Source organism: Apus apus, chromosome 5 (genome assembly GCF_020740795.1).
Source record: "Apus apus isolate bApuApu2 chromosome 5, bApuApu2.pri.cur, whole genome shotgun sequence".
Lineage (NCBI taxonomy): Eukaryota > Metazoa > Chordata > Aves > Apodiformes > Apodidae > Apus > Apus apus.
In genome coordinates, this window is record NC_067286.1 from 27,481,939 (window position 1) to 27,495,577 (window position 13,639).

The following is a 13,639-nucleotide window of genomic DNA, read 5'->3' on the forward strand; positions in this document are numbered from 1 at the left end:
TTGTTCTTAAAAGAAAAAAAAGGTCATGGAGCACTCATGCAGGGGTTTTCAGTTTAAATTTAAGATTTTTCCTATATTGAAACGCTGTAAGAATATACGTATGCTTTTGTTCTCGCCAATTCCATTGCTCACCTGTGGATTCAGCTGAAATTTCACTCGAACAGTACGACCTACAGTCAGTTTATCTATGTCAAAGAGAACAGTGCAGAGTTCGTCATCCCTGGTGATTGTGTCTTCATCACAGACCTTCAGCTCCAGTACATTCTGTGAAAAGAGATTAAGAATATCATGGAACTACTTTGATATCTAAGAGCTCTATAAGGCAAGAAATCCTCAAGACTAGGTTTTCCTCCCTCCCCCTACAGCTTTAGGAGAAGGAGGAAAAAAGAGAAAGAGAAAAGGGGAAGAGATTGGGGAGCATTAGACTTCACATTACTGATAACTGTACACACACCAAGTAGGTTTGTCTGCCTCAGGAAAGGAAACAAGACAAGCAGGTCATGCAGAACATTAATTCATTTGTGATAAATAACTGTATTAAAAGGTTTTATATTTATTCATGGCCTTTGGCTCTAAATGTACAAAACAGGCACAGGCACATAAAGGATGTTTAAAGGATTTCCTTTCCACTGTAACCAGAACTAACTGATCTTATTGTTATTTTTATATGATCTTTGTCTTCGGTTTCACTTGTATATGTCAAGATGGGGAATAGGATAGTAGGGCCATATTCTGCAGGGCATTTAATTGCTTCTCACTGCTTCAGTACAGTAGATGTTTAAGTAACAAGTGGTTGGAACAGAGCAATGCCAAGGAGGATGTAAGCAACTAAGCTTTTTCCTGAGGTATCTTTAACATCTCCAGTGTCTGGATACTAGATATACTTATTGGTTTACTGTAGTTTTGCATAATCTACTATCTGCATAAAGCAATTGGTGAAAATCATTTATTTTCACTACCTTGACTCGGCGGTCGATCTTATAGCAAAAAGCTTCATTCCAGACAGGGTTTTTGCTATTCCTGATGGTTCTGGTCCGAACCTTCTCAGACGAGGCAGTAGGCAGCCACAGTGTCACATAACAATCTGAAAGGGTGACTGTAAAACAAGAAGATGAGCAGAGTGATAATGTATCCAGAGAAAGAATTACTGCACTATGCACATTTCACCCTAGTAAGATAAAGATAATATTGTAGAGGATTTTCTAAAATACACAGGGTGAGGAGTAAATAACACAATGAAGCATCCGCAGGAAAACAGAAACATTCTCACACATTTGCTATGTTCATCCTCCACCTTTTCACTTTTAGTCAGACTTCTTCTAAAATGCTACTTTATATTTAAAATAGCACTGTACTCCATATTAAGTATATGTACACCCATCTGCACTGCATTTAGTTTTATGTTTATGACTACCCAAATGACTAGGGCAGGATAATGTTGCCAGAACACAAGAATATCTACCAGGATGTACCCTCTGCAATGCAGACTCACATCAGCTCTAGGATGGCTCCTCTGTCACTCAGGGCTGCAAAGATACTTGTTTTCTACTATTTCTTGCCCAGATTTCATACCTTAACTGACTGAGAGGCTTTATCAAAGTGCTGGCTTAAATGAAGAACAACAGAATTTTCTTTCCAAAAAGTGCTCCCCCATCAAGCTTAGAAGTTTGACTTCCTTATCACAAATCAGAATGTGGTAATTTCGTATTCGTTCATATATTTAACAAACTATTTAGAAGTTATGTCTTTCTCAGCAGTCCTTTCGGAAAACAGAATCACTTTAAGCACGATGGTTAAGTTGCTGTTTATTCTGTTCCTTCCTACTACTCTATCTACAGACTGGAAAAATCCTGCCATAACTCGTGTCTGGGGAAGGAAGCCATGAGTGCCACCAAAGACAGCAGCTGCTTCCACATTCTGACCCCCAGTGTTTGAAGGAAGAGCCACCAGGGAGTGAGACTTGGAGAAATTTGATGCAGGCACCCATGGCCTTTCTCTCATACCTATAACACGATCCATATTCTCCCTATTTCACATTAGCAATGCTCAACCAGTCATCTGGTTCTTACCAGTGACCTTGTGAGTCAGAAGAGGTCAAATAATCCAACTCAGAGTCAATCCCTGCATCATGCTCAAAATCTGTAACAGTGTTATTACATCATATTAAGTACTTTTTTTTTTTCAATTATTTCCTCTTTCTTTCAGTAATCACTACAGGTTTAAGTTTTTTCACCTGCCATATTTTTCCCAAGCTGTGCCTTTATCATGTAGTTAACCACACTATCACAATCAGCAACACCATGATAATGACTGTGGGAAGAACAGTGCACCCAGAAAGTGGCCTTAGCCAAATCTAATCAGGAGTGCATGATTGATCAGATGTTCAGCAGAGGCACAAGTGTAGGCAGATGGAAATGGAAATGGTTAAGGATGATTGATGCTATAGCTTCCATTTTCAAAGGGCTTGAGACACACTGATGAATTACTTCACAGTGGATTAAGGATTAAGCAAGTAAGTACACTGAGATAATTTTAATTACTTGCCCAAGATCAGTCAGTGTCAGTGTCCAAATTATAGGCTAGATTTCCAGGCCTATACCCAAATTTATTTAAACTATCTTGCTCTGGAACAACAGTAAGGAAAAACACTTTAAAAGAGTATTTTCCACTGGTGAAGTAAACAGAAACATGAGAATGAAAGACCAATAAGAAACTATTCACTTCAATAAATTAAGTACAAACACTTAATTACTGAGAAAATACAAAACAAAGAACACACATATTGACATGGATAACATCAACATTTAATCAGAAAACCAGGAAAGCTGAAGTGGAGGAAAAAAATGCTGACTCAGAAGTGTAACAAGCAGGATATTGTTACAAACAAAAACAGGTGAAAAAGGAATCTTTTCCCACAGTTGAAAATACTGAGGTTTCAAGAAAAACTAACTCAAATGTTTGCCTTTTCAATGTCATAGGAAAAGCAAAGACTGCCTGAAATATTATTGTCATTGCAGACAAAAAAAAAACACAAAACACACAAACTCAAAACAAAACAGGTTTCCCTCAGTAACTTGAGTCTATTCAGAAAAAAAAAAAAAAATTCTGTTGAGAAAATATTCTTAATGAAAACTTTTCAAATCTCTCTGCCAGATACCTTTAAACAAATCCTTGGAATGCCCAAGTTCTGATTTCACCGCATTTCAAGCCCGTAAAGATGTGATATTCATCTGTTCTTAAGACCAGAATACAAGGTAATAAAGCAGTAAGATGTAGCAGACATGCCAATAGGCTTCATGAAGAAAGACCATACTATTCACTGTGGTTAAGGAGTGACTGTGAGCAATTCATTCCTGAGAAGGACAGCCACAATGAGTTGAAGCCAAAGCAGGCAACATGCAGGAGTACACAAACGCACACACAATTGTGTGTGCAGGTTTGCAGATGCAATTGCAGTGACTGCCTGGTCAGATCACATACTTGGTTGAGTCAAATCACTACTTAAGCATCTGGCACTTCTTAAAGAAGAAGTCATGCACACAACTATAAGAACCCAAAGTGAGTGCTTCTGTACAAGAAACTCAAAACTTTACATCTTACAAGGTGCTCCCACTTTGTCTAATGAACAAAATATTTTTCAAAAGGACACTTTAAATGTCATAAAACAAAGCAGTTTGATCATTCTAGAGGAAAAAATATTGAGACATAAGCAGTAAACAAGGCATTCTGTAAATCACAGCAAATGTTTTTAAAGCTGGAAAATAAAAGGGAAAAGGTACAAAAACACAGTAGTATTACATTGCAGAAGACACAGAAGTAAGAAACCCGGAATACCAAACGCACAGCAGGGATTAATTCCCTGATAGCATTCATTCATGCAGTAAGTGTTGTTAACCACAAGTTCCACCTGTTCTGACCACATCCCTCCTGCCAGAAACCACTAAATCCAACCTCAGGTAAGTTGTTTTCTTCTGTTTTGTTTTGGTTTTTTTTTATGATTTAAAAGAGCAGCCCTCTGTTCAGCAGCTAAGTCCGATGTCACAAGGGTAGGAAATACATCTCAGATAGTCAAGTATGAAAGCAAAAGATTAAATTCATCACCTTGCTTGCTAGCCTCTTTACACTAAAAAGCAGAAAGCAACCCTTCAGTATCACAATAAAAATAATTACGACAAACATATGTTTTTATTCTTATACCATTTAATAACAATAACATTGACTAAATATTTTCTTTCCTTTAAAATAAAATCAGATGAAACATCCACCAATAGAAGTACTTACGGATGTCTGCCCTCCGGGCATTTCTGACTCTTAGTATTTTTACAGTGAGCAAGTTGAAAGGAGATACTGGTCTCTGCAAGAGAATTCAAACAAAACAAACAAAAAATACAAATTAAGGTTAATATTGTAGTCCGTACTCACAGACTGCCATAACCCTAAAGTTCAGAGGATGTAGATAAAATAAGGTTTTTAAGGTTGAGCCTATACTATTTATCAAACCTACTTGGAGCAGTTGAAGAAATCTTACAAGTTTTTGGCACAGAACCCTTTTCAAGTCTGAAATAGAAGTAACAGAATTCAAAACCACATATGATTTAGAACAGGTGTTGAGGCTTTGCTTTGAAAAAGATCACTTCTTTCCAACTCTGCTCCATTACCACCATAATATACACCCTTACAGCACACGTATGAGTGTCCTTCCCCTTCACACCACTGCCTGCAATAGAACAGTCGCTGGGACGCCACACAGTGTGACAGTAGCTGTGCAAGAATAGCTATGCACCAGCAAAAGCTCCTGCACCAGCACAAGCTCCCATGCACAGCCTAGAAGACAGAAATGCAGCTGAGTGATGAGGTATTTCTCATGAAGACACTGATCCATCTCTGATCTTCAGCCCTGCACTCCAGCAGAAAGCTATAAAACTCTTTCCAGAGATGATCTGTGGAATAAACTCTGAACTCCATTTGATATCAGACACCTTGGGCTCAGAGATACTCATTCCATAATACCTCATAACTTCCATGGCTCTTACTAATATATCTTCACCTTCCTCAGGCTATAAATTAACTCTTCCCCCATTTCACCTTGGAGATAACTACGTAACGTCTTTCTCTCCTTTCCCACATTACCATCTCCTCTGCTTCATAGGTACCATCTTTCCCTTTAAAATCAATACATCTATAGAAATAACTTATCTCAAAACTTGATTGACTCTTTCAGAATGGGAACTGGTGGTTTTTGCCCTAAACTCATCTAATCTTTCTGTCTATGCCAGTTGATAAGAACACACATTAACTCTACCTGCAAACCCTTTCACTGCATTCATAGACACACCATGCCCTAAAGTTAATACAGTGTCTTAGTACAAACACATGGGTTTTATTACTTGAACTGCCTGTGCTGATCATAAGGAGTAAAGTAAAAACTATGTACTGATGTTAACTAATAAAAGGTACCTTGCTACTATTTCCTTCAAGCATGTTAACACATTTTGCTCAATTGTTTGTGTTTCCAGATGTAGCACAAGGCTTATCCTGATGTCTTTCATAATGCTTTGACAAAGCGTCAAACAGTCGAGACCACGATTTGATACTGGACACTAACACAACATAATGAAACAGGTCCTTGTCCTTGCCAATCAAAGCCTCAGCATGTCTGAAAATGCAACAGAGATGAACAGCCTCCACGAAACAGGCTGGGTAGTCCCCAGCATATCCTCTTGCATGCCCCTTTGAGTTGACAAAAGGCTCTGAAGACGCAGAATTGAAGGTCAGTGAGACAATAGTAGGAGAGTCTGTGCAGTCACTGATATGAGCACATTTGTTCTGCATTATCTTAACCTGCCCAGACTCTAGCACAGGGCACAGTTCTGCTCCATTATACCAAACATGGCCACAAAGGAGAACTTGGACAGACACACCTTGCAAAAATAATAATAAAAAAACCCCAACTAGTTATTTTTTGGGAAAAAAAAGATAATTAAAAATTACAGTCTCTGATCAAAACCAACCAAAAGACACCATTCCCAGACTACACAGAGGAACTGCCAGTACTTTTCTATACACAGTAAACAGGACTGGATAAAACCCAGAAGCACTCCTAGGCTCAGGGACCAACAGCCACGGCTTTTCTAGCCACGCCAAATCTACTGACATGTATGTTATATTTATGCTTGGTCTCTGCTATTCTACCCAATAAATCTCAAATGTTTTTCTCCTCAGCAGTCCTATTTCAGCACAAGAGGCACTTCTTTACCCAGGAAGGATGGGGTTTGCATCCCTTGAATACAGAAGAACAGACTTGAGCCTAAGTTCCCCATCCCAGGGGAAGTGCTATAACCACTAGAATGGACACCATTTCAAAGGAATAACCTTTGCTCTGCCCTTTGAAAACAAGCATCTACACCTCTACTTTGTGCATCTCAAGTGGACAGGGGTATCTCCCTGCAGCTGTGAGTGGCACACACACAGACAGGATCTCAGAAGGGTGATTTTGTGCTCAGCTGTCCCTGTTAGCTGGATGTACCTATTTATGCAGTCACCTGCCCAGCTGTTACTATTCTACTGTATATAACTTTCCAAACATATCAAATCAATCCTCAGTGCTTCACTCTGGCTTGTAGAGTCCATTCACATACCAGAGAGCTGGAAGTCAGACCTGATACCTCCTAACTTTTAGGTACCTGAATGCTTTGTCAAGTCGAGCTGTTAGAGACTTACTCAAAGTCACACAGAAAAACAACTGAGTGGCATACCTTAAACTGGATAATCTGCTAGTAACAAGCAATGACATCCACATCTTTCTCTTTAATGTGATGATGACCATATGGCTGGGTAAGTTCCGAGACTAGAAGCCTCCCAGGTCAGTTATTACGTATGGTTTGACTTTCAGCTTCTGTATTTATTTCGTTTGAGACATGATTGTTACCACATAAACCGGAAACACAAGCCAGGCATTTTAATAATCACTGTTGAAACTACTTAAATATATGAGATTGCAAACACAGGCCTTGGTCACACTATCTTACGTCAGATAAAAGTTCAATTAAATCCTGTGGCACACTTGTGCAATCCTTACATATCTAGTCCTAGGGAAGTTAATAGGAGTGTTCACATGAGTGCTCATCCGTATGAATGAGTTACGCAACCAGGCTCTAGAACTGTTCCATTTCTGTAAAATTTCAAGCTTAAAAGTCTTCTATAGAATTTTTTCTTGTTCAGACTAGAGTGAAAAACATACAACATTCCCAAGTTACATTAACAGAAAAGGCAGCTATCAAAGTAAAATGGAGTGTCAGATCTATTGGGAGCACAGCACTCTTCCCAATCTATTCACTCTTCCCTTAGCTTTCTCTTAATGAAGGAATAGAAATCTCACCAGTACTTTGAAAGCTACGTAGACCAACAAAGGAAGCACTCAGTCTTGTCAAGAACAGTGGCAGGACTTTAAAACACAGATCACTGCCTTGCTGCTGACCTGGGTCAGGTATGTGGCACCTTTTAATTTCAAAGTGTTTTGGAGCCCCAAGGGCAGGCAGGATTTCATTACATTACTATGTCTACCACTTCAGGCAAGGTCAAAAGCATAAGAAACACTTTTCCTTGTACTACACGTTTTGTACTTATTTAATCATTTTAAAATATCCCATAGCTGAATCTTAAGTAGTAGAAGTCACTGAAGTTGTTCCAGAATAAAAACAAGTGGTGCAGCAGTGGCTGAAGGCCTGTAACTTTCCAAGAGTCTGCCATTTTCATGGGATCTTTCTTCTCTTCCTGTTTGCAGCTCCACAGCTGGAGTTTCACATTAGAATAAACCCAAATCTCAGAAGAGAAACCAAGTCAAGCATTTCATAGTTCAACATGGAAATGCTTTTTCTCAAGATCATACTAGCCTATATTAATTTTATATGATGCAATAATTTGAGTAATCTAAAACCTATTGCTTTTTTACCTGCCAGCTTACAGGCACTATCAACATTTTCTTACCAAATATTTTATGTATTCCCTTTAAATGGTCACACAATTTTAAATCACACACATCCATCCCATGGGTTGCCCTGAAACTGGCTGATAATTATAACTGGTTCCCTTAACTAAGCCATTAAGTATCAAAAACCAACTCAGATACAGTATGCTTATGTATTTATCATCATAAATATCAACTTTCAGGGGAAACAAGCAAACATATACACAACAACAACAACAACAACAAAACAAAACCCAACAACTCAGGTCCTTTCTGATTTTTGCCTCTGAGAGCTTCAAAGACTCAGGGTAGGAAGAAGGGGCTCTGGATCCTACTCTAAGGTACTTTATTCAGGTCACTTCTGTTACCCTAAATTCCCTAAAGACAAGAGGCACAATCAAAGGCCTAGAGACCTACTAACAATGTAAAAATAAATAAGGAATAAAAAAAAACCAGCTTGATCCTCTGGACACAGGCTACGCTTACAGGACTAAAAGTAACAATTGTTCTGACTCTAGCATACATCCTTAGAGGTGGGAGACTATACATGGAAGCCTAAACTTCAATTTAAAAGCTGCTTTTTTTAAGAAACTCTGCTAACTCTTTGCTTTCTGACAGCATTTCACTTTGAACAGAAGTGGTAAGTGGCTCTCGTGCACAATCAGGCATCAGATACATTCAACAGCAACAAACCTTCATGAGGCAGAGCAGATTTACCACAATTTGGGAGAATCTCTGCATCACTGCAATCCCTCATGTGGAACCAAAGCTCAAAACAAACCAGCTGAGAAAGCACGTATCGCTGAAACGGGGCAAGAGCCCATCTTTTCCACCTACAGAGCCCCAGAGAGCTGCTACTGATATTAGCAGCCCCAAACCCATTGCAAGTGTCTGAAGAAAGCCCCATCCTGTTGCCACTGCTGCTGCTCCCATTCACTGGCTCACAGCAGCTTATTTAATATATTTTCTTTTATGCTAATACATGTTACCATGAATGCTGCTAATTGTCCAGGGAGCTTTAATCTGCCTGTGCAAAGACTTCATCCTCAATTGAGCCTTTACAAAACACCTCCATTGCTCTCTTTTTCACATTCAGAGTAGTATGGGCACTGCTCCCACTCCTAACAGACAAATGAGATTGGGCTTGTCAGGAGGCTAAACACAACACATTTATACCACAGTTTTACCTGTCCATACACTGCATTTTTAAACATCATGTTACACAGATAATTGCAAGATCTATGACAGGTCATTACAGAGCAAAGAAAGACTACAAGGAATACTAGAGCACTGAAAAAAACCAAAAGACCTGCTTAAACCCAGTCGTCTTATGAAGGAATAATGTATATGATAAGTGGGTGTTTCATCCAAAGAAATAAAAACACAAAAAAAAAAGAATTAAAAAATTAATACAGGCGAAGAACGAACCAGTCCCGATACGGTGCAACACCTACTTACACCACTATAAGCATCAAGACACCAACAGAGGCCAGACTATTTAGTTTACTCAAAAGTCAACAGCAATATTTCATCTACAAAGTTGAAGTCACAGCTCAACTTTAGAGTAAATATTGCAGTACAGCTTTCCCCCAAGCCACTGAATTCCTAACATTTTTCTGGTGCTCTACATTCAGCACTAGACAGCACTTAATGAAGGGCCAGCTAATTACTACCTACCGTTCTCACCGCTGGTGCTGAGGTGCCCGTAAAGGTCTAGAAAAAACAACAAGGTAAAGGTAAGAAAACTAAGCTACATGTTAAACTCTTGGTTTAGGCTGACTTTTAAAAACATCTCACATTTAAAGCCGTACTTAGAGCTTATGCTCATTAACAGCACTCATTAGGTGCTTTATCAACCACCAAATCCACCACAACTCTGTGCCAGCTTCCTATTTACCTGACATGAAGGGTTTTTTTGAGGAAGCACAATAAGTAACCTGTAATCCTGAAACACAGTTTAAAAACACAGACATGCCACAAGGTTGTGTTAAAGGCTAAACTAGGAAAACCATCCTCACAGCCACGAGATCTGAGAAACAGTAAACTCGCTTTCCATGGATTGCCCATATATCTCAAACATTTTGTTCTCTTCTGTGATCAACTTAATTGGAATAACAGACAATTTTACCCACTTTAAGACTGATACTGGTTTATTTTTCTTACCTCATTTGAACTCAAATTTGATCCCATTGCAGCCCCAGTTGCATGTAAGTCCAATGTTAAAAGATATAGACGTACAGTTGGCAGGAACTCCTCATGCAGATTATTGGTAGAGGAAAAGGGATTTTATGACCAGGCTCTCCTGCCCCACCCCTTTGTTGTTTCCAGTCATTAAGCAGTCCCCTCCCTGTTTCCTGCAGCCTATTAGAGCACCTCAACTGAGTCAGCAGAGAGAAGGGCCATTTCTTTTCTACCTACTGTGGTGTGTTGAGGGGACACTGAAGCTCCTTTCTGCCCAGGGATTGCTCTCTTGAAAATACTATGACTGATAAAAGTTTTGCATTTATGCAACAGCTCTAACCCCCAAGGAAAGTGCCTGTGACTAATTCAATCGTAACTCTTAAAGAACCTCTAACACTGGCACCATCGCACTGCAAGACAGTGGAGAGAGATCTCAACAGCTTCTTTCCCAGCCATGAACTCAAATACCTGTAGCAGCAGTCTTCCCATAGCAGCACACAGATCAGCAAGGTAAGTGGCCCCACTGCAGTGCCACAGCTAGGTCACTGTGGGACTCGTGCCACAGTCTGGACACCTCTGCACTGCACTCAGTGACCCTGCCATGTGTTCAGTATTCTTTGGCTGGATATTTAGTGTATATGTAAAAAAGGAATCCGTGTCCAGAAATCTTACGGCTTGGCTTTAAATGCAATGAGAGGGAAGGGAGGAGCTATAAGCAGTAGATGAAACTTGGGGGTGGAAGGGTGAGGCAGGAGGGAGGGTTGTGCGATTCCTGTGTGGGCCCAGGGAGTGAGGGCAGCAGCTCACCCCTCCTCAGAGCTGAATTCAGAGTACTGGGAAGGGTGTGCTTGCTTTCCCAGCAGCCCCGCAGGAACCCTGCAGGAAACACCAGGGCACAAACCCCTCCTCACCTCCCCTGCCCTCTGGTCTGCAGTGACTCACTGCCTGCAAGAGCAGTCTATTATAGTAGCCCTAAATTAGCATGTATGTGCCAGCTGGCAGATTTGGGAGCATGCAAGACCAGACTCTGTCTCTGCCACACTCTTTCCAGCCTCTTTGCTTGATGACAGGAGGTGGCTAGTGCTCACTCTTTCATCACAAGATCCAAGTGATTATTTTTAAACCAATCTCACTGATATGGATGAACAATTCACTTCATGCAGGTAAAGAAAACAACTGTGCAAGCCACAGTGGATGTCACCAGAATGCGCTCCCTTGTGCCATGGAGGTCAGTATCACAGCAATTCTGCACACAGGAAGAGAGAACGTGTTGTCCAAAGAATGTCACCAAAGAAAAATTCTCTTTCTACACACAAGTTGCTTCCTTCTATGTTGAAGTCTGTGTGATGCACATGTGATGACTGTTCAGAAGGTTTTATCCAAAACACGCAATGGTACTATCTGGTGGCTTCCATTTAAAGCATTCAATAGCCTGCTGCTTGTTCCATAGTCACACATAGCACAGCCTTCTCAATAGACATGGAATCAAAGGAAAACTGCTCATAAATATGAACCTGCAGCATCTAAAATACTCCTTGAAAGAAAGACCAAAGCATATTTCCAGTAGACATGAGTATCTCTACCTCAAAAACAAAGTACATCCCTTGACTTCTGTCTTTATTACTTTACATCTGTGTTAAATACTTTGAACAAGTTAGGTGGAGCAGTCCCAGCTGAGAATCACTTCCAGCTTTTGAAAGAAAAGTGCTTCCCTGGAAAAGTTCCAGTATTAAAATTTAAGTTGGGAATCTACTTTCATTAAAAATGTCTGTAAAACATCTTCTATCGAAGGAAAGATATGTTATCCAGCTCAACTTCCCAATGTCCCAAAGATATGTCTATACTTTTGTACCATGCCAGCTGTTTCACAGCCAAGACTCCCTGATTTCACATTCGCTTACCCAAGTCACTTTAAAGATCCATAAATAAGACATCACTTCACAGTTTAGAACATTATTCCAGTCAATGCATCTTGCTCACTGAATGGTTTCCTGATGTTAGATTATGTTCCCCCTTTCTCAAAATAATGTCATTAATGCCACACCCAATACATGTTCCTTAATAATTCTTCCTCTCCTGCTCATGACCAGCACCACATTTTGTAGGAGACATTGTCTTCCCTTAAGCACTGCTTGGCCAAGCCATACAAGAAGGCTCTGGAACACAGTAGCTTTAAAAGCTTTGAGCAAGTCAAGAAGTACGATCTCAACAGTTTTTCATTTATGCAGTAAATTCATGCTGGGACTAAGTACTGAATGCTCACAACACCTGTAACAGTAAGCCCTTGTCAACACTTTGAAACTTTCTACTGTTGATGGCTTATTCACTGGTGTGTGTAAGGACTACACAGTCTGCTTCAAAATAAGTTGTGGTTCTGTTCCACTGGGTTTTTAGAGGTAGAAATAAGTCCCTAGGATTATGATTTCAAAAAGACTATCACTTCAAGGGTCAAGTATAGTGTTAAGTTTTTTGCATTTTTCCTTATTTTTCCACAATTCAAGGAGAATTTAGAAGACAGTCATCAAGCATGCCATAAGTAAGTTCATGGGTGAAGTTACCCAAAGCCTAAAGAGCCACATATTGGCTTTTTTTAGCAATCACATTTCCAGAGTAAATAATTTAAAACTGGTGGTGATCTTCATATACATGCTGCTTACACTCTTACTTTGCTTTTTAAAGACTAGACAGACTGTGTTACTGATGAGGGAACACACAGCAGTCTCTTTAAAGCTCTGAGCAATAACAAAGGGAAGAAAAAGGAAGATAAAATTTTCCTCTGTTCTCCATCTACGTTGAGTACATTTACATGCATGTGATTTTGTATCTGTGTCTTAATTGAGGCAAAGTGAAGCAAATATAAATACTTTGCTGATTTGAGGCAAAGTTAATCTAAGCTACTCTATTGCAAGCACTAGTTTCCCCAACATGATGTTCAGATAATTGTACAGCTACATGCAATAGGTTGCAGGTAGCAATAACAGCAGCATCCAATATTCCACATTTAGCTCATATATTACCTTGCAGCCTTCTGACAATCCATGACTACAGACAGGTATGACTAATGGGGTATTTCATATTGCTGCAAGAGAAAAGTATCCTTGTACCACCTTTGGGATGACAATGGGAGTTGGTCATCATTTAAACACCTTGAATGTGACAAGAAGGGTTAAGTATCCAAAAACTTGCTAGAGCTGTTGCAAAATGATAGCCAGATGTCACATTAGAAAATAAGTATTCAGAATTAACAAATAAAGCAAATGAACAAATGAAGTATAGTGTCAGATCTATAGTTGAGGATTTTCCCTGGCTCTAGCCTGTTTGTTTTCCTTTATCTTTTTTTTTTTTTTTTAATTATTCCATAGCTACAAAATCTACACAGACCTAATCCTGCCAATTAAACAAGAAAGCGAGTAGTCCAAGTCAAATTCCAGTTACACACAACCTAAGCTTAATAATCACTGCACAGAAAAAGCTTTACCATGGATGTAAAGC

At 39.6% G+C, this 13,639-nt stretch overlaps 1 protein-coding gene across 1 annotated transcript in view; it reads right to left on the reverse strand.

The window, feature by feature from the left end:
- LOC127385286 (cytosolic phospholipase A2 epsilon-like) overlaps window positions 1–10,156 on the reverse strand; it is a 31,598-nt gene extending 21,442 nt beyond the window's left edge. The window contains exons 1-5 of the mRNA XM_051620930.1: window positions 10,130–10,156; window positions 9,644–9,679; window positions 4,282–4,354; window positions 960–1,096; window positions 133–264 (exon numbers count right to left, since the gene is read on the reverse strand). Of these exons, the coding sequence (XP_051476890.1) occupies window positions 133–264; window positions 960–1,096; window positions 4,282–4,354; window positions 9,644–9,679; window positions 10,130–10,156 (405 nt within the window). The remainder of the gene's footprint in view (window positions 1–132; window positions 265–959; window positions 1,097–4,281; window positions 4,355–9,643; window positions 9,680–10,129) is intronic.
- Between the last annotated feature and the right edge of the window lie 3,483 nt (window positions 10,157–13,639).